Consider the following 20125-nt stretch of genomic DNA (forward strand, 5'->3'; position numbering starts at 1 on the left):
TGGGAAGAACAGTTCACATTTACACAAGTGAAAATGGGAACCTAATTTACGTCTCGCCAATTAATCATTTAACCGTTCTTCAGATCACTAATCTCTGCTCTGCAACTCACAAAGAAAGAGCTACTGGTTCTCAGAGTATCAGTGGATGTTTTTGTCCGTCAACTCGACTAGGTTTAAAAACTGGACAATCTGCAAAGATAAACATCGAGGTAGTGGAAGACACACAACAAAACAGCCCTTTAATCATGGTTGGAGTCGCTCTGACCCAAGGTAGGAGAGGGAGAGAGTTGCAGTGGAAGCTGCAAGGGATCATTTTGTCTCCATCCTTTTTTGCGGACACTGTTATTTTCCATCCAGCTCAGGAGTGGCCCCAACCATGCCTCTTCGAACATACAGATGGTAATGACGAAATTAATGAGAAAGCCACGAAGCATCAAAGCTGAGTTGATATGAGATATATTTTTAGATTTTTAAACCGTGAATGCGGTCGCATCGACCTAGAACACGCGAAGGTCAGCCACAAAGAAAACCAGAACCGTGGGATTATAAATCACTGTTTTGTCTTTATCATTCCTATTTGAGAGTTATCTGATTAAATAGTTAATGGATCCTTTCCTGTCGTGTACCACCGTCACATTAAAGGGGTGAAAGAGTCGAAGAACTGGGGTCAGTAGGGACTTTAAGTGCAAGAGAAAGAGGGTCTCACATTCGCAACTGACTGCTGGCCAATCGCCCATAGATAAGACATGACTCTCCGCAGCCAAATGAACCCAACTGTTGCTTAAACTAGCCATTATTCTTTGATGATATTTGTTCTAACCTTCTATTCCTTATTTGCTTACACACATATTTGCTCACTTCTTTCTTTTCTCATCTTAAACATGCCTCTGTGTGGTTTTTCCTCTCGGAGCTTTCCACATTTGTAACCATTTAGTCACTGTTGCTGCTCCATGCCTTCCACTGTTTTGGAGGAGGAGGAGGAGGAGTGTGTGTGTGTGTGTGTGGTGGGGGGGGGGCGTGTGCGTCAGTAAGTCAAACATGTTCCAATAACGGGCTATATCATCTGCTGCTATTTGGGGTTTGCTGTAGCCAGGCGCCAGACTGAGCCTGAGCAGGAACCTGCAGCGCTTTTCTTGTTGCTCGTCTGCGATGGGAACGGTCTCAGAAGGGATGGCATGTGCACGGCAGCTGGCGGAAAAGAGGTAGGCTGAGCCTGTCTGTTAGTCTGGGCATTCGGAGCGCACAATGATGATTTAACCCTTGAATACAGAGGAGAGGAGTGAGTTTTATGCAGTTTGTTAATACCTAACTGGACCATCAGCCTAGATGTCACTTTCACCTAAGACGCATGATGCACTTCCGACATACTTTCAGCACGATGGAGAGCAACTTGATGTAATTTTTTTTTTTTTTAGAGATGGTGATTTATCAATAAATAAGCAAACCTACCTTTCTTTTTTTCCCAATATTCGAAATATTTTTTTTCACTGTACCTTCAATACATTTGCTCACTTGACTGAGAAGGGACTTCTTAATGCGTTAAACAAACATGCACTGAGCTCATTTACATCCTATCCCTGTCCTTTTCACCAGGAGTCTAAAGCCTACCCCTGGCACTACGAGCACCATGCCACAGACAGCACGTTCATCAGAACCTCAGCTCTGAGAGGACAGAGGATGACAGGAGGTACGAGGAGAAACGCAGGGATGGGAAATAGACTGGGGTTTTATATGAGGCTGCTGGCAGCGAGTGTGCTTCTGGGAGCTGATCTGAGTTGGCTGGGCCTGAAAGACCGGGTTGGGGTCAACGCCCAGAACAATGAGAGGAGGGTGTTGGCACACATCCCTGGGGACATCATTATAGGAGCTTTGTTCTCTGTCCACCACCAACCACCTGCAGACAAGGTACATGCCGTGTGGGTTTTATGTGTGTGTGTGATCATTGTCACCATGTGTGTAAATGTGATAGATGTCGGTAATCCAGTTGCGTTACACTTCGCTCAGGTCCACGAGCGAAAGTGCGGTGCAGTGCGGGAGCAGTATGGGATCCAGAGAGTGGAGGCCATGATGCACACGCTGGATCGAATTAATGCGGACCCCACTATCCTCCCCAATATCACCCTGGGCTGCGAGATCAGGTCAGAAACCAATCAGAAAACTGCTTATTTTGTTCCTGTTTGGCAGTAAAGTTGTTTGTGATCTTTACGGTTGGATTATGAGTGGACCGTGTCTTGGCGCAAAGAAGAATTTTGATACAAAAGTAGGGCTAACTTGCAACCAATTGTTGCTCATCCGTTTGTCTGAGAGAGAGAGAGAGACAACAAAGTACATCTTACACAGACTGGCATGTTTAAGATAGCAATCTTGTCACAGTTGCTGATTTAAACATGCAGTATAGCACACTCAGAGTGGGACAACACCTGGAGGTTTGGCATTAAACTGTTGTTCTTCTAATATACCATATGTAAGGACTTCAGATGGGCAGGAAACAAATCAACCAGCAGTCTCCCGAACAACCAATAACAACTGCCTGAAATTAGAGATGTTAGGTATCAGCTGAACAAGCTGATTACTGGACAATCATCACAAATGAAGCAACATTGTTTTTGAGTTTTGCTTTTTAATCCTTTTAAGTAGTTTTTGAAAACAAATGCCCTGTGGCAAGGTCCATTATATGAATTGCAGTTTACTTGTATTCGATTTTCTAATCATTCAAGGAAGACAAAAGGTCTTACCGGTCTCGGAAAAGTAGAAAAAAACAGCTATGGTTGCCAGCACATCTGGATTTTATAAAATCAAACTACAATAAAGTCAGCTAAGCAAAATTGCTTTAATTTCATATTTGTTAAATTGGGTCAAACATTCTATAAGGACAAGGATTTTCACGATTTGGACCCAAGTTAGACACAATATTATATGTGAACCGTAGTGATTATTCCATTATTCCATTATCCATGTTGAAAGAATTGATCGCTGTAATCAATCCTCCCTTCTGTAAGGGCTGTGAAGTGACCCCTTCTGAGCGCAACTACACTCCGAGAAATGAGAGACAAAATGCACTGCTCTGTTATGTACAAAAGTCATTCTAAAGTTCAGCTGAAGCTAATATGAGGCTCAACGAACCTACCTGCCACTACCATGATTTACCTCTCCGCTGCAGCTCAGCGAGGAAGCACCATCCAGGGAAATGCAAAGGGGGATTTTTGTACTAAAAGGTCTTTGGAAGATTCCAGCTGGGTTTGACTGACTGAGCCCGATGAAACGTCATATTAGCTTTGGTTGAACTTTGGATGGTAGACCTCTCACCATTCTAAAAACTGTCTTAGTCAAGTGGTTCTTTCAAAAGCATGAGGCACAGACTGTGAGCTTAAAAAGGGATCCAGTTGGCTACTCTAAGCTATCCTCCCCTCTTATCCCCGTCCTGCTTGCCAAAACAACAATGTGCACTCAATCCTTCTACACCAGGGACTCATGCTGGCACTCTGCAGTGGCACTGGAGCAGAGTATTGAGTTCATTCGGGACACTCTGGTGTCCAGCGAAGAGGAGGAGAGCCAGGGCAGGTGCGCCGCGGAAGCGGGGAGCTTGCTGCTTCCGGGGAAGAGGCCCATTGTGGGTCTGATTGGACCAGGATCCAGCTCTGTGGCCATCCAGGTGCAAAATCTCCTTCAGCTCTTCAACATCCCACAGATAGCCTACTCAGCCACTAGCATGGATCTCAGTGACAAGGTAAGACAAGTTAGAAAAAACATGAACATCAAACTTTGAGAAATTTTCAAAATTTAAACTTTTACATTTAATTGCATGGTAGCAGAAGCATCTTCACCAATCACAAACATTGCAAAAAAAAAAAAAAAAACACAGACCAGAAAAAGGATTTGTGTTTTCATTCTTTCTATGCAGTTACTGTTTTGTGGTTTGATGAAAATCAACTTTAAGAGACTTGTAACAGTATTTTCCTCTGACGATAATGCAACTATGACAAAAATAAAAGCTGCCACGATTTTCGTTGTGATGGATTACCAATCTCAAGGACAATTTTCATAAGATACTAAAATATACAGCGTGGTAAGCATTAAACCTGATTTGTTTTGAATTGCCCAGAACCTGCTAAAACATTACTATGTCCCTTGTTCTAAAAATCAGCTGGAAGTCAATGTACAGTGAGTTTACACAGAAAGGGGTTGTTGTGGATGCATGTTTAACTGGTGGACAGGCTGTCAAATGAAAACATGCCAAGTACACTGCCAGACTTCTGAACATGTAAATTCCTTTCAACAGAGCCTGTATAAATATTTCATGAGGGTAGTGCCATCAGATATGCAACAGGCCAGAGCCATGGTGGACATTGTCAAGAGATACAACTGGAGCTACGTGTCTGCAATACACACAGAGGGTAAGACTGACACGGGTACTGACATTCTCACCTGCCATCAACATAGAGGAGGCTCAGTCGAATCTTGTATATCGATAGCCTTCTGCAGCCAACTGGAGTCAAGATAAGCCTGTTTTTACACAGATGCACATAGACGTACACACACACACACACACACACACACACACACACACACAAAACACCGATGAACTTGTTCTTTTTCCCTCTTCTCTCAGACTTTCCCACTAAAAGAAACAGTAAATGCTACATGCATAAAGTAACCTCCCTGTAATAGTTCTGGTTTTAGAGTGATTTTCCAGTGGAGGCCTCTACATCTATGGCGTGAATATACAATTTATATGAAATTAGCTCTAGTTATATATTGTCTGTACTCTGGTTCATCATTGGCAAAGCTTCCCCGGGAAGATCTGCCATGGCTTTGAACTGTTGTCCACTGATATCAGTGATGCTTTAGCCGCTGATCACATTCTCGCAGCAGTTTCGCATTTCATTGCTTTATTTTTTATTATCTTATCTATACGTTACCAAAGGAACTAAAGTTCAAATCGATTCGGTGAAAACTATTCCAAGTTCTTTAAGAGACTTATATCAAATCATCCTTAATTTATATAGTTATAAAAAGAGGCAGATAAATTAGCACCTTTATTATTGTACTCTGCGGACAGCGTGATGGATGGCTGCAATACAAAAGTACAATTGCTCTGTTTTCCGTTTCCTTTTTTTGTTACCGCAAGTAAATTTTTCCATATTTTATAGCGCTTATATATGGCTGATCTCCAACGCTTACCCCAAGGCAACCCCTCTACCCTTCTGTGAGCATCTAGCTATATCAATACACAGGGTTGTCACATTTTCAAAAGATCCAGCCCCTGAATCACTAATCCCACCTATTAATAAACAAAACACATGGTATTGGCATCATTCTAAATATCAGCCTAAATACTTCGTACTGTTCCCATCATTTTACTGCTTCTATTTGAACCTCTTACTGTATTTTAAAGAAATCCGTCTTGATAAGACTAAGTGCTCAGTCCTGACTGGATCGTTCCAGTTTATTCCATAAAAATACCAAACTGTTGTAGAGGAGGGTTTTTAGAAAGGGTCCTTTGCATGCCAAATGTCCTTTTGCAGGATAAAACCTCATGTATTCTGTATCTCTTATTATTAAAAAAAGAGCTATGTTTTAACGGTTAAGTTGCAGACTATCTTGCTTGTGTTTTTGAAGTCCAGTAGTCATTGGACTGTTGTCAAAATCATATGCTATTCTATGTATGTTATTATACACTCGTTTGATTTATTGAATCTGACACTACCTGGACAGTCATGTACGAGTTTGCTAACTAGTTACGAGACAACTGAACAAGGCAGACATTCTGTGCAAAATTACCCAGCGTTTAATGTGCCCAAGATTTTATGTCAGACTCGGTTTTCCGGTTTCTAATCTATGTGAATGTTTATAAATATATCACACATCCTTGGTAGTTCCACAACGCAATTTTAATACCCTAGCTGTCAAAGTTAGGTGCACCTTGAATATCATTCGCATAAACTAAAGACAAGGGTTTATGACCCAGTAAATGAGAGTAGAGTAAGTATTTAAAAACATCTCAAGTACAGAGATTTACTGTATATCCAGAGGTTATGGCCGTGGTTATGAAACAGTGTCCTGCTCAACCTACTTTCCATTACATTTTGCCTATTCCTGCGGGCAACAAACTAAATCTTATTTACAGTTGGCCACGTAGAAGGCAACACAACCCTCTGCAGAGTTAGAAAGGGAGGAAAGAAATATTCGAGAATAAAATGAAATAATTATGAAGCAGAACAGAATTGGTGCCATCATCAGTAACATTAACGGGGAGCTGAATTGAGGTGAAAGTAGAGTTTTGAAAAATGAAAGATTATATTGTCGTTCAAGGAGGCATGCTACATATGGGAGTAAAACTCACACGTAGTGATGAAGAGGATGCCTCAAACAGCGTCACGCCCAGAGTGGGAGTACACTTGCAAAGCAATAGAAACTAGGTGCCCTCGTTTCCAGCAAGAACAGGGGAGTCTAACCCCTGACAGTTCTCATAACAGGGAAAAAAATGATCAGACACTCAAGTGTTGAGCTGCATTACGCCAGTGCATTTGATTGTCTACACCCTGCGTGCGACTTCTGTGTGTGTGTGTGTGTGTGTGTGTGTGTGTGTGTGTGTGTGTGTGTGTGTGTGTGTGTGTGTGTGTGTGTGTGTGTGTGTGTGTGTGTGTGTGTGTGTGTGTGTGTGTGTGTGTGTGCGCGTGTATCACAAGATGACACAAAAGCATTTGAACCACCTTGAAAGTTTGAGGAGCAAAACAACAAACACAAATGTTTGCACGACATAACAATGTGAGCAAAATGTGCTGGAATGGCAGGTTTTTCAGATTCTGGTGAGTCGAAGAAATTTTGTCACAGTCTAATCTGTTCCGTTTGTTAGCTTTAATTAGGTGACAACCGGCAGGGTTTGTGTTTGCAGCATGGTCGGTATATAAACACCATTCCATTCGTGTGGTCCCTTCCATAGGTAATTATGGGGAGAGCGGTATGGAGGCATTTAAAGACATGGCAGCAAAGGAGGGAATCTGCATCGCCCACTCCGACAAGATATACAGCAACGCCGGGGAACAGAGCTTCGATAAGCTGCTGCAGAAACTGCGAGGCCATCTGCCTAAAGCCAGGGTGGTGGCCTGCTTCTGCGAGGGCATGACGGTCCGAGGCATACTGATGGCCATGAGACGACAGCGCCTGGTGGGAGAGTTTCTGCTGGTGGGGAGGTGAGCGGTGGATCGTGGTATGTAGAGTTATGAGTGCATTTTCTCACCCATGGGATGTTTTGCTTCTATTAGAGGCTAAAAGAATTGACTGAAATATTTGTGCTTCGTGTTTCTTAGCGTTGTTCATTCATTTGTCAATCCAGACTTCCTTCAGGCGTCCAGCATCATCAGGCAAGATGTGATGTGTTTGATGTCATTGGGGCAGTCTTTGTCCTCTCATCATCATCCTTATTATCACCTTCACCGCATCAATCAACTTCATGGTGGTCTAAGAAACCCAAGGTATTTTTCAATCCACTTTTTTTGGATATATAGTACATGACAGTGACACTATGCCATAAACTTTTCTGGGAATATCAAGAGCCAGATTTTTTTTGTTTATCTTCAAATCAATCTTACTTGATACTATTTTTGCATATGATCTGTATCAATGCACTTCTTACTGTTATTGAGAAAGGCTAATCCAGCCTAGTCTGTCTTTATTTATCATTCCAAACAAGGTTCAATCATTTATCGGAGCAGCACAATGTTGCCTGCAGGAACATAATTATAGATAGATAATAGATAAAGCAGTGATGAACTATGCAGCATCCTAATCCATCCTCCAGAATATAACATTGTGGAAGTTCACACCTCAAAACAATGACACTTGCTGAATTTTCGTTCAAGGAAATATTACCACTTCAAATTTTGCATAACGTGTATCGGCTCGCAGGTTAATTTCAGCATGGAAAATGTTAAAGACTGGGCATGCGATGCTGGAGAGAAAGTATGCAATTAAAAACACGAGGGAAAAAAAATATGTGGGAAAGAGGGGGTTGATTTAGCAGGAGGTTTCAGTCTCTCCGAGAATAACGTTTTATTTTAAGGTTTAGCTCTCTGGCTCACTCTCATCCCTGGTGTTCTATAAATGCCTTTCCTCATTAGGAGCAACATATGTAGGCTGTCGCTCAAATCTGATAGCAGGAAACATAAAATAACCTTGAACTACATATTGCAAAAAAAAAAAAAAAAAGCTCCAAAAAAATGCTCTATAATCCATATTACCATATTACAAAGACTTTCCAGGGAATTGTGGGGTTATCTCCTCATTATTAAAAATTACAATTAATTTGTTAAGATGTTTCTTCTTGCTGTTCGGTAATTAGGTTTAAGATGTACTGTTGAGGAGGCACGCTAATGTCTCATTTTATGGACATGCATTCATGCGATCATACATGAGCATGCGCTATCGTGTGTGTGTGTCCTGTTAAGAGTTCCGTCCTTCTTCAACAGCATGTTTTTGATCTCACTTTGTTGGCTTCACCACCTGTCTTGTTACTCTAGTTAGTTACCTGCGCAAACCATCCTCTTGAGGTCAGCCTGGAGGATTTGTCACCATGTTTGCATATGTGTGCAGTGCATTCTTAGGTTCCATTGACGGAAAAAGAGAGACTGAGTTTTTTGCCAGTGCCTCTTAAGCCTATTTTGATTTTGACATTATAATGTAGAATTCAGATGCTCCACGAGGCTTACTTTTTGACATGTGGGGCAAAAGGTCACAAAATCCCTCTCTCTGTTTTTTAGCCACATTAGCTAGCGTGGTTCTCGGGAGGGCGGTGTGAGTCTCTCTGTCGGATGGTCGAGCACTTTGGTCCAGACTGAAGTCGCAACAACTATTGGATGGATTGCCATGAAATAATGTACAGACAGTCATTGTTCCCAGAAGATGAATGCTACTGACTTTGCTGACCTTTCTCCAGATTTGTTGTTTAAGATTTGTTTGTACGTGCACTGATCACCTCTAATTTATGTCCAAATACCTGCAAAAAACTAATGACCATCACCCTAAGCTGTACTTTGTGTTTGGTGCAAATTGGCAAAACTTAGCTTTCTGACACGCTGGACTAAAATGGTGAACGTGGTAAAAAAATATATACCTTCTAAACATCAGTATGTTAGCGCTGTCATTATGAGCAAGTTGGCGTTTAGCGCAAACCACCGCCGTGCCTATGAACAGCCTCAAAGAGCTGCTAGTGGTGCTGTAGACTCTTTCATTTAGCACCAGTCATTAGTCCTTGTTTATTGCTACAAAACCCTCCTGCAGTGGAATAAAACATCAGCACAAATTCAACATCTCTCTTCACACATTAAGAGTCAAGTCTAAATCCATCTCAAAAGAGAAAAGATTTTAATTATAGAAAAGCTTTTAATCAAGGTTTAATGCGTTTATCACTTCTTAGGTTTGTTTTTGCTATAATGTTTTGAAACAGTTCAAATTTATCAGTGAGAAGTTTTCTATTAATTTGAAGCAGTAGGTCTATATAGCGGAGGAGAAGTCAGACACAAGGACTGGAGTGGCATTGCGTTATACTTTACTCTTATCCATCCTGTCCATTAGTCTGATTTTCAATCTGATTTTTATTCCAAATAATTTCCACTGATCCTGAGGTCACAGTTAACACTGTGTTTCCGTCACTTTGGGTAGACTTTGTGTCGTTTTTCCTCACTAGTGACATTGGCCTGCTCCACTACAACCGTTGTCACTGTTATCTCTCCTTATTGGTCTCTAATTAACGCTGCCACTGACATCTGGTATGGAAACCCCTTCACACAAGCGCTCCAACCAACCACTTGGAGCTGCAAGTGCTGGTAAAGCAACATGATCCCCCTCTGGCTGCTCACCTGCAAATACTGCCATCCGTGCTTGTTGGAGCACCTGACTAAGCCAGAAACACAGCAACCAAGGTTGCTTAGGTTGTGGGGGGTTTCTTCCTCTGTTCTGTTCAGACAGCTATGTCACTTTTCCTTTTTTTTCTTTTTGTCTTGTGTTATTTAGTTTCCTTTTAGAAGTGGACACCTTTCCAGCCTCAAGTTTGTACCACTACAGGGTTCAGTGTCCACTCAGAAAACATCTGGCTGGAAGTTTGACCAGTATTGTGCTGTATAAGGTGAAATAAGGGCAAGGTATAGTGTGTGTGTGTGTATGTGTGTGTGTGTTTGAGCACACGAGCACATACTTGTGTGTGTCTTCAGGCTTGTAGGTGGTGGAGCACCACGCTGCATAGAGCATATTGCCCTCCCAGGTCGATGTGTGGGTTTCAGAGCTCTCGTTCAAGAGTGATTCAGACTATCCAGAGTCAAAGCCCTCCATGCTTTTCATATCCATTCCAGCTTTTTTTATGCCAGTGTACCATTTCTGTGCTCGCTTCTCTAAGGATGTGTTATGAAATGATCTCCTGACTCGCCTAGAGAACTGGGAATCATAAAAAAAACCACCCACACTACTGTTGTGTAACTCCAACTTGGTTAGCGAAGTTTTCAAAAAGGACTCCTTTGCTTTTTTTGTCAATTAGAGAGACAAGAGTGCATTTCTTTGTGTCAGTGAGGTGTGCGTGTTTACATGTGTGGAGGTGTAATCAACTTTCTGTTTTTGTTGATTGTAGATAAGTGTCCAGAGGGAGAGATAATAATAGACGGAGCAGAAACCTTCTGAAACAGTTGTCTGATGAGATAGCTTATTGAGTCCGAGCCCACAATGTTTTTGAATAAAAAGAGCAGATCAGATGTGTCTGCAGACGCTGCAGTCTGGTGGTGTGGATCTGGTGTTTACAGTTTATTAAGCATCAGGTGTCTTTTTGTAATCATAATCAGAAGGTGTTCTACCAACCTGCCTTTCTATAGAATGAAACTAATGATTAATCACTTATTTAACATTTATCAGTTGCAAATCAATAGATGCTCCAACTTTGTCAGATATCTGCTCCGGTCGCTAAAGTCAAGAAAATCAATACGGTCTTCATTACAAGAGTGTCTCAATGAACTCCACAGATAATGAGCCTACAGAGATCTAATAAATCAGCAGTCACACACAAATTTTAAAAACTAAATCATGTCAGCAAAAGAAAAGTTGAAAAGAAAACACATAATAGGCCTCTCTATCCCAACTAGCCAAGTTCTCCCAGCACCATCAACCTTGGTTTATTACAAGTTATCCTCATACGTGATCATAATTGTTTTTTTTTTAAATTGCTTCATAATTATTCAACTTAGATATGTAAGCAAATACTTTTTTATTTTTATCACCCAGTGAGTCTTGTGTTGGTGCATCTGAGACATCATGATATATTTTTATTCTACTGTAACCCTCTGTAGAGCAGACATCAGGTTCATTTTGTAGGGCACCACCTGCCACCTTCAATCCGTACAATAGAGGTCTACAAGATAGTCATAAACACCAACTACAGCGTTTTACAGCATGCCACATTGAAGATTCACTACTCCTATTTTTCTTTACAAAACCACTTTGTAGAGTAATCTGTTGTACCCTAGTCCATCATTTAGTTAAAACCTTCATTTCTGAAATACTTTGCCTCAAATTGTTGTGTTTTTTTATTTGAGTTTATGTGGGGTCAAGATGTCAGCCACCCTGTTATCTTTTTGTCAGTGGAACGTGTTTCATTGGGCTTAATTGTGAACCAGGCTCAAGGCTAAGCGGAGAATCCCGGTGTATAAACAAAGTGTTGGCTTAGGAGGTGGGAGCTGTCTTCTGTGCCGACTTCATAATCCTAATGATGTATCCACCCATCACCTGTGACATCCATACTAAATTTCTAGGTTCATTTGCCTATGGTAGTTTTTTTGTCCGGCACTGTGTCAGGTATACAAGCTGTACAAGTTGGTTACACATAACCAACAACAACAAATCTCCCACACGTCAAAAAATATATAAGTTTCTTTCTGGGACCAATCCTTACCCTAACTAACGACCTGCTGTACCGTTGTCTGACTCTATCTCTCTCCTCCTCCCATCCAGCGATGGCTGGGCAGACAGGTACGATGTGACCGATGGCTACCAGAAGGAGGCAGCTGGTGGAATCACTATAAAGTTAAAGTCGGCATATGTGACCTGGTTCGACGATTATTACCTGAACCTGAAGCCCGATGCCAACGTGAGGAACCCCTGGTTCCCCGAGTTCTGGCAGCACCGCTTCCAGTGCAGGTTGAGGGGACATCCGCAGGAGAGCACCATGTACAACCGCACCTGCACCTGTTAGTACAGCACAGTGACAGTTCGGCACGCCTCCTTATACACTTTTCACAGGTCATGTGATAAATTCAAAAGTTTTCACTATCAATTTAGATTAAGGGGATTATGCTGATTGAGTTTCTCCTTCCGAGCATCTCTCTGTTCTCCACAGGGAGAGAGTCTCTGCGCCATCAGTATGCCCAAGACACCAAGATGGGCTTTGTCATAAACGCCATCTATTCCATGGCTTACGGCCTCCATGCAATGCAGCAAGCCCTCTGTCCAGGATATAAGGTATGATATTGAACACGGTGCACAGTTGTGTGCTTTCACATTGGGCGTGACAGAATTGACTGTGTCTGCTTTTCCCAAGGGTTTATGTGAGACCATGCGGCCCATTGATGGCCGCAAGCTGCTGGATTTCCTGATGCAAACCAACTTTACTGGCGTATCTGGGGAGACCATCCACTTTGACCAGAATGGAGACTCGCCTGGCAGGTAAGAATTATGATGGGGGAGGAAGAGTGCAAGGAAAAGGGGGGAAATGAGGAAGCAGAAAGACACATTACATGTGTGCATATGCTGTTTCATGCATACACTATGTATGTGCCGCAGGTATGAAATCATGAACTTCAAGTACATAGGCGAGGATGAGTATGCTTACATCCACGTGGGAAGCTGGGATCAGGGTGGCTTAAAGATGAACGATGAGGAGATCTGGAGTCACAACAGCGACTTCATCCAGTCAGTCTGCTCTGAGCCCTGCCAGAAAGCACAGATCAAGGTATGCACAGCTCAGATACACAAAATTTAACATTGTTGAGATAGATCTGTTTTAAAATCCACAAGCTATATCGAATTTCGTAAGATTTTAACACATTTTTATCATTCAAGTAACAATAAATGTGACAACTGTACCCACCCTTTTATTTGCATGCGTGCCGTAAAGCATATATCAACGTCTCTAGGCTATAAATGATTTAAATTGATAGCTTACATCATACCAAGTTGTGTATTACAAATAACCAGTTCTGCTAATGTTGGCAGCTCTTTCTGTTATGATGAACTCCAACCAAAACACGTGGTTTCATACATCACAAAATTATCATAGTTTTACTGAAGAAAACTGCCAAGCAAGACCCACACAGCATCCCTGAATTGTTCCCACAGGATTGTAATCTACAAAACCGGTCCGATGAGATCCTTGAGTACCACACTGGGGACTCAACAAACCTCTTTCTCCAGGGTTTAATCATCTCCCACAACTCCCCTCAGCCTCTCCAAATCATGGAGAATAATGCAGTCTGCCTCCTCTTTATCATCCCAAAAGTCTCTAACATTAAACCCTCCCTGCACGCTCTACATCGACTCCCTGTTAAGTGGCAACTCGAAGGGAATACAAAACTCCATGCTCATGCATAAGGTATTGAGGAGATCTGCATGCCCATAACCCAGCCCGGGTCCCTAGCTTTGGCTCTACCAGCTGCTGGCTCTCTCCATGTGCTGACCTTGTCAGTGCCTCCACACTCAAGGGCAACATACACCTTCCAAATGTACCGACGTGCATGTCTTCAGACTGTGAAAGCAGCACCCAGGGGGGCCCCAGGAAAACATGTAAACGCTATACAGAAGTGACGGTTGAGATTTGAACGTTAAACCTTCTCTGTGTGAGGTAACTAACCACCGATCCACCATGCCTCCATTTTCCTTGGTGTATTTTCTACTGTACGGGGCTGCTCAGGCAAATATACTTTCTTAAGTAATGAGGCTCAATGAAATTCTATACATGCTTTTCTTCTTTAGATCCCTTGACGAATAAATCCTCATTTCCCTGCTCCACGGGGCAGTCGAAGATTAGCCACAGTAAAGTGCCATTGGAGCTTTGAGACCTTTTTTAGCCCTTTCATACTGGCATTTGTGTGTATGTTTGCAGGTGATCCGTAAAGGAGAGGTGAGCTGCTGTTGGACCTGTACTCCCTGCAAGGAGAATGAGTTTGTGTTTGATGAGTACACCTGTCGAGCCTGTGTCCTGGGCTTCTGGCCTACAGATGACCTCACTGGTAAACATACTTTGTCTGTGTCTCTGTTACTAACAAATACAAGATTTCCACAGGCCGGAAGAGTCACACGCACACAGACCACAAACACTCTGAACTAAGACACTCTCTACTGCACAGAAAATTAACGCTATATACTCATGTACTGTACACACACCAAGAGACTTGAGATCCGTGCCAGAATACAGGATTTGGCTGAAGCTTAGATTTCTCAACTCCAAAGTCTATCAAAACTGTTTGAAACAATTTCCCAGCCTTTTTGTAAACACTTAATACAATATTTCAGTTCCTCTGTAGTTTGAAAAAACTCATGAAGCCAGTTTTGGATTTGTATCCTCCAGCAGTGTGTTTATCGCGTTATCACTCTGTTCCATCGCTCTCTGATTCCTCTTTTTTTCCTTTACACATCCCTTCAATGTTTCACAACAAAATTGCCTCTTCTCTCATGACCCCTTTGTATCATAGACTGAAGATTTTACACATAATAACTAAATTGTTGTTGCAGTTCACAGTAAGTAGTGCAGTGTGAATACACATCCTGGCACTATCGCTCTTGCAGACAAATCAAAATTTGTGACTTGTTTTTTCACTCCCTATGGTCTCTCCTTATCCCTAAGGTTGTGAGCCAATCCCGGTGCAGTATGTGCGTTGGGGGGACCCAGAGCCCATTGCTGCAGTGGTCTTCGCCTGTCTGGGCCTCATGGCTACACTTTTTGTTACTTCTGTCTTTATCAAGTAATTATAGCCAACAGTTTTACCAGCTGTGTACACAAACTAAAAATCACTGTGTCAAAGCAGACCAAATTTGGGTCAGTATGGCAATAAACAACTTTACCCAGTACCCATCGGTAGAAAACCACCCAAGACAAGGGGCTGTTTTGATCCTCTGTTAGCTGCTACTCTAGCTTTTTTAACTTAGATGTCATGATATATCATGTCATTTGTATTAATAATATCTATATCCTTTTCAGTTTTGAATGTCTTTTGCATATTGTTTTGTACAACTAACAGGAAATTTGGGACAGTTGTAAGGCAAAACTTGAGCCTGTTGTATCCAACACTGGTTCAAAATAACCATAGTTTAGTTTGGGTAAATAACAGTAACTCTGTGTCCAATCAACCATAGATACTATGAAAATTGCTATATAGTGAACCAAAAATGGTTTGTTACAATTGTAGACGTTACTCATTGAAACCCAGTAAGTTTGTGACAATTTAAACAATACCTTAAAGCTCCAACCATCTTTGAGCAATTTTATGAATTTACATTAGATATAATTTTATTTATCTTTAGATTTTGGGACACTCCTGTTGTCAAGTCATCCAGTCGTGAGCTCTGCTACATCATCCTGGCTGGAATATGTCTGAGCTACCTGTGCACCTTCAGCCTTATCGCCAAGCCCCACATAATCTACTGCTATCTCCAGCGGCTGGGAATCGGCCTGTCCCCTGCAATGAGCTACTCCGCTTTGGTCACCAAGGTATTTTTTTTTCCCCGTTTTGTTGCCAGGAGGTAAAGGAACAAGAATTATACATTTCAGGTATTATAGCTTAATGTCACGTTTCACTTCCTGTGATGCTTTGCGAGTTAAATTCCCATAGTTCCATCATCAACTTCATTTGATTTCTGAGTTTTCTATTAAACTCTGTAATGCCACTGGGGTATAACACTTCCATGTGAAACAGGATGTTGGAATCAAGATGCACTTGAATAGAAGGTTCAGAAGTCAGCAGAACAAAAATGCAAAATGTACACCGCCATTAGCTGTTGAAGATCATTCACTTCTCTCATCACACATACAGAGGAGGTGGAGGTAAAAAGGAGGAACATATAGCACAGAACACAGTATACTATTTACGTTGGAGCCTTTGGCAGAGGAGAGAGCTGCAGCTGATGTTGCAAACTGACACCCAAATATGATGCTGTTAGTGCGAATGAACCTGGTAGACATGTTGCATATTAGGCTAAATTACTTAAAAACAGATTTTTTTTTTTTTTTGCAATGTGGGATCATCTCTGGTTAATGGGTTATTTATTGAAAAGACTTCATGGTAACGTTCTAATTTCACCTTTACACAACCACATTTGATCAGACAGCTTGTATGCTATCATAATCCCATGTTTTTGAAGGTTTTAGCATAAACAGAAGGGCATCTAAGGATAAGGGCAGGAATAAAAGAGCTACTGTCAGAGACAGAACGATGGCCAATTGTAAGGGAGGTATGGTGGAAGTTGAGGATCTGTGTGTGGGCTGAGATTGATGCTTAAGATCTGGGAACTGAAAAGGGGATTATTGTTATGAATCAGTGCGAGCCACAGTCGATGTAAGCCAAGCCTGCATAACCATTTGATCTATTTTTGATCCAGACCAATCGTATAGCACGGATCCTGGCAGGCAGCAAGAAGAAAATCTGCACCAAGAAACCTCGCTTTATGTCCGCCTGCGCACAATTGGTCATTGCCTTCCTACTCATACTGCTACAGCTGGGGATTATTGTGGCACTTCTTATCATAGAGCCACCACAGGTGTGTGTGTGTGTGTGTGTGTGTGTGTGTGTGTGTGTGTGTGTGTGTGTGTGTGTGTGTGTGTGTGTCTTTTCCGGTGTGGGGGATGTTCATTTACGTTTATTTATACAACTACAATGACCTCTCCCTTTGTCTCCTCTTAGGTCATCTACGACTACCCCAGTATCCGTGAGGTACACTTGATCTGTAATCTGACCACTCTGGGGGTGGTGGCACCACTGGGCTACAATGGCCTTCTTATCCTCAGCTGCACCTTCTACGCCTTCAAGGTACTTCAGCATAGCAGTAGTTGATAAAACACAGGCTGTCCCATTATACATTCTCAGTTAAGTGTATGTATTTCTGCTCTTCTACTCCATGTATTCTGTTCTTTCTACCTCATCTTAAATTGCTTAAAAAATCATATTCCTCCTTTCCTCCTACAGACTCGTAATGTACCAGCCAATTTTAATGAGGCCAAGTATATTGCCTTTACCATGTACACCACCTGTATCATCTGGCTGGCCTTTGTTCCTATTTACTTTGGCTCCAACTACAAGATCATAACCATGTGCTTTAGTGTCAGCCTCAGTGCCACAGTGGCTCTCTGCTGCATGTTTGTCCCAAAGGTAAGAAATGGAAACACATATTCTCACACAGACCGAGTTAGAACGAACAAACTTCCTCTTCTTTTTGGTATCATTGTATCCCTACATCTTTATGCTAATAGTTATTTTTTTGGTTATTTTCATGTTCAGGTTTACATCATGCTCGCCAAGCCTGAGAAAAACGTCCGGAGTGCTTTCACAACATCCACAGTGGTCCGCATGCATGTGGGCGATGCCAAAAAAGCTGCCAAGTCTGGCAAGTCCTCTAGCAGCATGGCCAATTTGTTTCGACGTCGTGGCTCTGCACAGGATGACATCAGGTATATAGGAGACCAAAGTGGGTATTAAACTATGAATAAATTAACTCCTCATTATCTAAAACACCTGTTCCCAGCTGGATAAAGCTTCCTATCTTTTCTTGAGAAGCTTTATCCAACTGGGAACAGCTAATATTTTTGTTTTCTCCTGATCTCTGAAAGCATTGAAAATAAGGGAAAATATTTAAGGTACCGCAATAGCAGCTTAAAGATGTCCAAGTTCTCATTTGTCAAGGACAGCTGTATGAAAATGTGACAGAAGAGTGTTTTGAGACAGTCAAAAGCTATAAAGACTTTATCTTATGCATGGACTCATTCAGATTGGATCTATTTAGACTATGTTTCTTTTGTAATATGTATGTTCTCTTTTGGCATATTCAGCCACATAAGCCTCTTCCCATGACTTCATTTTAGCCTCCATTTTTTTGCTGATTGTTGCAGGATAAGGTCAATAGTCATGCTACAGAAATACTTGCAAAATCATGTAATCAGGAAAAATACACCACAACATACTTTAGTTGTTCCTCTCCACGAGTCCATGTGTAGAAATTAAAGCTCTGCTGAGATATTTCCAAGAACACAACTATCCCTGTTCCTTCTTTAACTGTCTGCAGTAAATCAGTGCTGGATCCACTGCAACAGGCTGAATGTGAAGCCAAAAAAAAAGCTACTCTCTGAGCTGCGGAAAGGTTACCTCATTTGGGTTATGTACTCCCAGAGGAGACCCACTGCCTTTAAGGATATCTCTTTCTAGGGAAGATAAGGGAAAATGGAGAAAGAAGTAAAATTACACAGAAAGCAAAATATAGATTGGGGGATGGTGGAAATACTTACAATAAGAAGTAGAACATGGACCTCGGGGTAGATGAATGAGGCTCTTTTATCAATGTTATCCTAATATCTGCCATTAAACATAAATACATCTATAGAAGGAATTTGCAGAACAGTATTATTGCCTGTGACTCTTTCACATTTATTATCAAATTTAAACCCTTGTAATCAAGTAAGCGGAGAACTAATTATCCTATGTTTCTCTGCTTTTTAAAAAAAATCTGTTTTGTAGTTCCAATGGGAAATCAATGACTTGGGCGCAGAATGAGCGCAGCCACAGACCGAACCTATGGAAGAGGATGTCATTCCACGTCAAGAAAAAAGATACAGTGGAGGCAAACCAGACAGCCATCATCAAACCCTTCTCTAAAGGAGGAGATATACCTGCGGAAAGTGCTGTCGAAGAGCAGTATGAAGAGCCACAGGTGTCTCAGCCCTTCAACGGCACGCCTTCTCAGTCACCTCTGTCCACCATCAGCCAGCATGCAGCGAAGGCCAGGGGTCTCCAGGGAGGAGAGGATGGAGAGGAGCCACAAGCTTTTGCCACTTACATAACCGAGCACGCCGCTGGGGTCAGAAGAGGAGGTGGGGACAATGGCCAAGGTGGTGGTATGGTGGATGGTGGCGACATTAGCGTCATACCTGTAGGTGTGGAGGACATCGGCATAGGGATGATTGGCGGTCAAACCCAAGGCACCACCATCATGGACCAGATCAGCTGCGTGGTTAACCGTTTCACTGCCAACATCAGCGAGCTCAACACCATGATGCTGCCAGGGGGAGCCACTGCCAGCCACACCTCCATCACCGCTCTGCCTGCAGCTGCAGATGCCGCGCCCTGCCCTCCTCAGTACCTCACATCCAGGAGCAGACAGGCCCTCTCCACTGTCACCACGTATGCCGAGGTGGCGGGTGTTCCCAATTTCTGCGAGAATCGACCAGCGGGTAAAATTTATGAGCACCTGGCCGGGACTTGCGTGGGTAGCAGACGAGCCAAGGATATGGAGGAGCTGGTGGCTCTGACTCCTCCATCCCCTTTTAGAGACTCATCTCTGAGCTCCAATGGCAGCTCACCCCCCTCGCTGTCCCCGGCCTCTGAAGCCGAATACGACCAGCTGTTGCTGAGACACTACAGCCAGAGCTCTTCCTCTCTCTAAACCTGCTCTCTCTATACCATTTTTTCCTCGTTTGTCCTCTAGTCGGAATAATTTAAACTCCTAGAGACAAAGCCTCAGACTGGACCAAACTCTTGGATGCCTTTCTACATGTGGATATCCTGAAAGTTTAAGCAGTTTTTTAAATGTATTTTCATTTTTTAGATTGATTTGAATGATTTTTTTTTTGATAGATGCAAGTCTTAGCACACTAAAGATAGTTATATTTCAGCTGTATATTTTGCATCATTAATTATCATAAATACAAAATATGTGATTTGTTTTTACTGCTTATATTACTGCCGTTGACTTTCTGTACAGGCGATGTTTTTGTACTGATAAATTGCCCTTTAATATTTTGAGACCCAGCCGGATGAAGATTGGATATCGATATGAAGACATCTGTCAGAAGAAAAAACACCTGAAATAACTTTGCCCGGAAGGTCAAACA

At 42.2% G+C, this 20125-nt stretch overlaps 1 protein-coding gene across 1 annotated transcript; it reads left to right on the forward strand.

The window, feature by feature from the left end:
• Positions 1-1107: 1107 nt before the first annotated feature.
• On the forward strand, positions 1108-19846 carry grm5a (glutamate receptor, metabotropic 5a). Its single transcript, XM_040150474.1, has 18 exons — positions 1108-1202; positions 1594-1905; positions 2005-2138; positions 3466-3727; positions 4280-4394; positions 6944-7193; positions 11989-12224; positions 12374-12495; positions 12575-12699; positions 12817-12985; positions 14135-14261; positions 14876-14993; positions 15553-15739; positions 16627-16785; positions 16929-17054; positions 17211-17393; positions 17523-17692; positions 18753-19846. The coding sequence occupies exons 1-18, from the start codon at positions 1176-1178 to the stop codon at positions 19675-19677; spliced, it is 3747 nt and encodes a 1248-aa protein (XP_040006408.1). The 5' UTR covers positions 1108-1175; the 3' UTR covers positions 19678-19846.
• The last annotated feature ends 279 nt before the right edge of the window (positions 19847-20125 follow it).

This window comes from Xiphias gladius, chromosome 17 (assembly GCF_016859285.1).
Source record: "Xiphias gladius isolate SHS-SW01 ecotype Sanya breed wild chromosome 17, ASM1685928v1, whole genome shotgun sequence".
In the NCBI taxonomy this organism is placed as follows: Eukaryota; Metazoa; Chordata; class Actinopteri; order Istiophoriformes; family Xiphiidae; genus Xiphias; species Xiphias gladius.

What these genes read in the sequence shown, in the direction of transcription:
- grm5a (XM_040150474.1), top strand. Translation starts at nt 1,176, where the DNA reads ATGTGCACGGCAGCTGGCGGAAAAGAG. An exon ending in GTACAACCGCACCTGCACCT is followed by an intron (nt 12,225 to 12,373) that starts GTTAGTACAGCA and finishes TGTTCTCCACAG; the next exon opens with GGAGAGAGTCTCTGCGCCAT. An exon ending in TCTGCACAGGATGACATCAG is followed by an intron (nt 17,693 to 18,752) that starts GTATATAGGAGA and finishes TCTGTTTTGTAG; the next exon opens with TTCCAATGGGAAATCAATGA.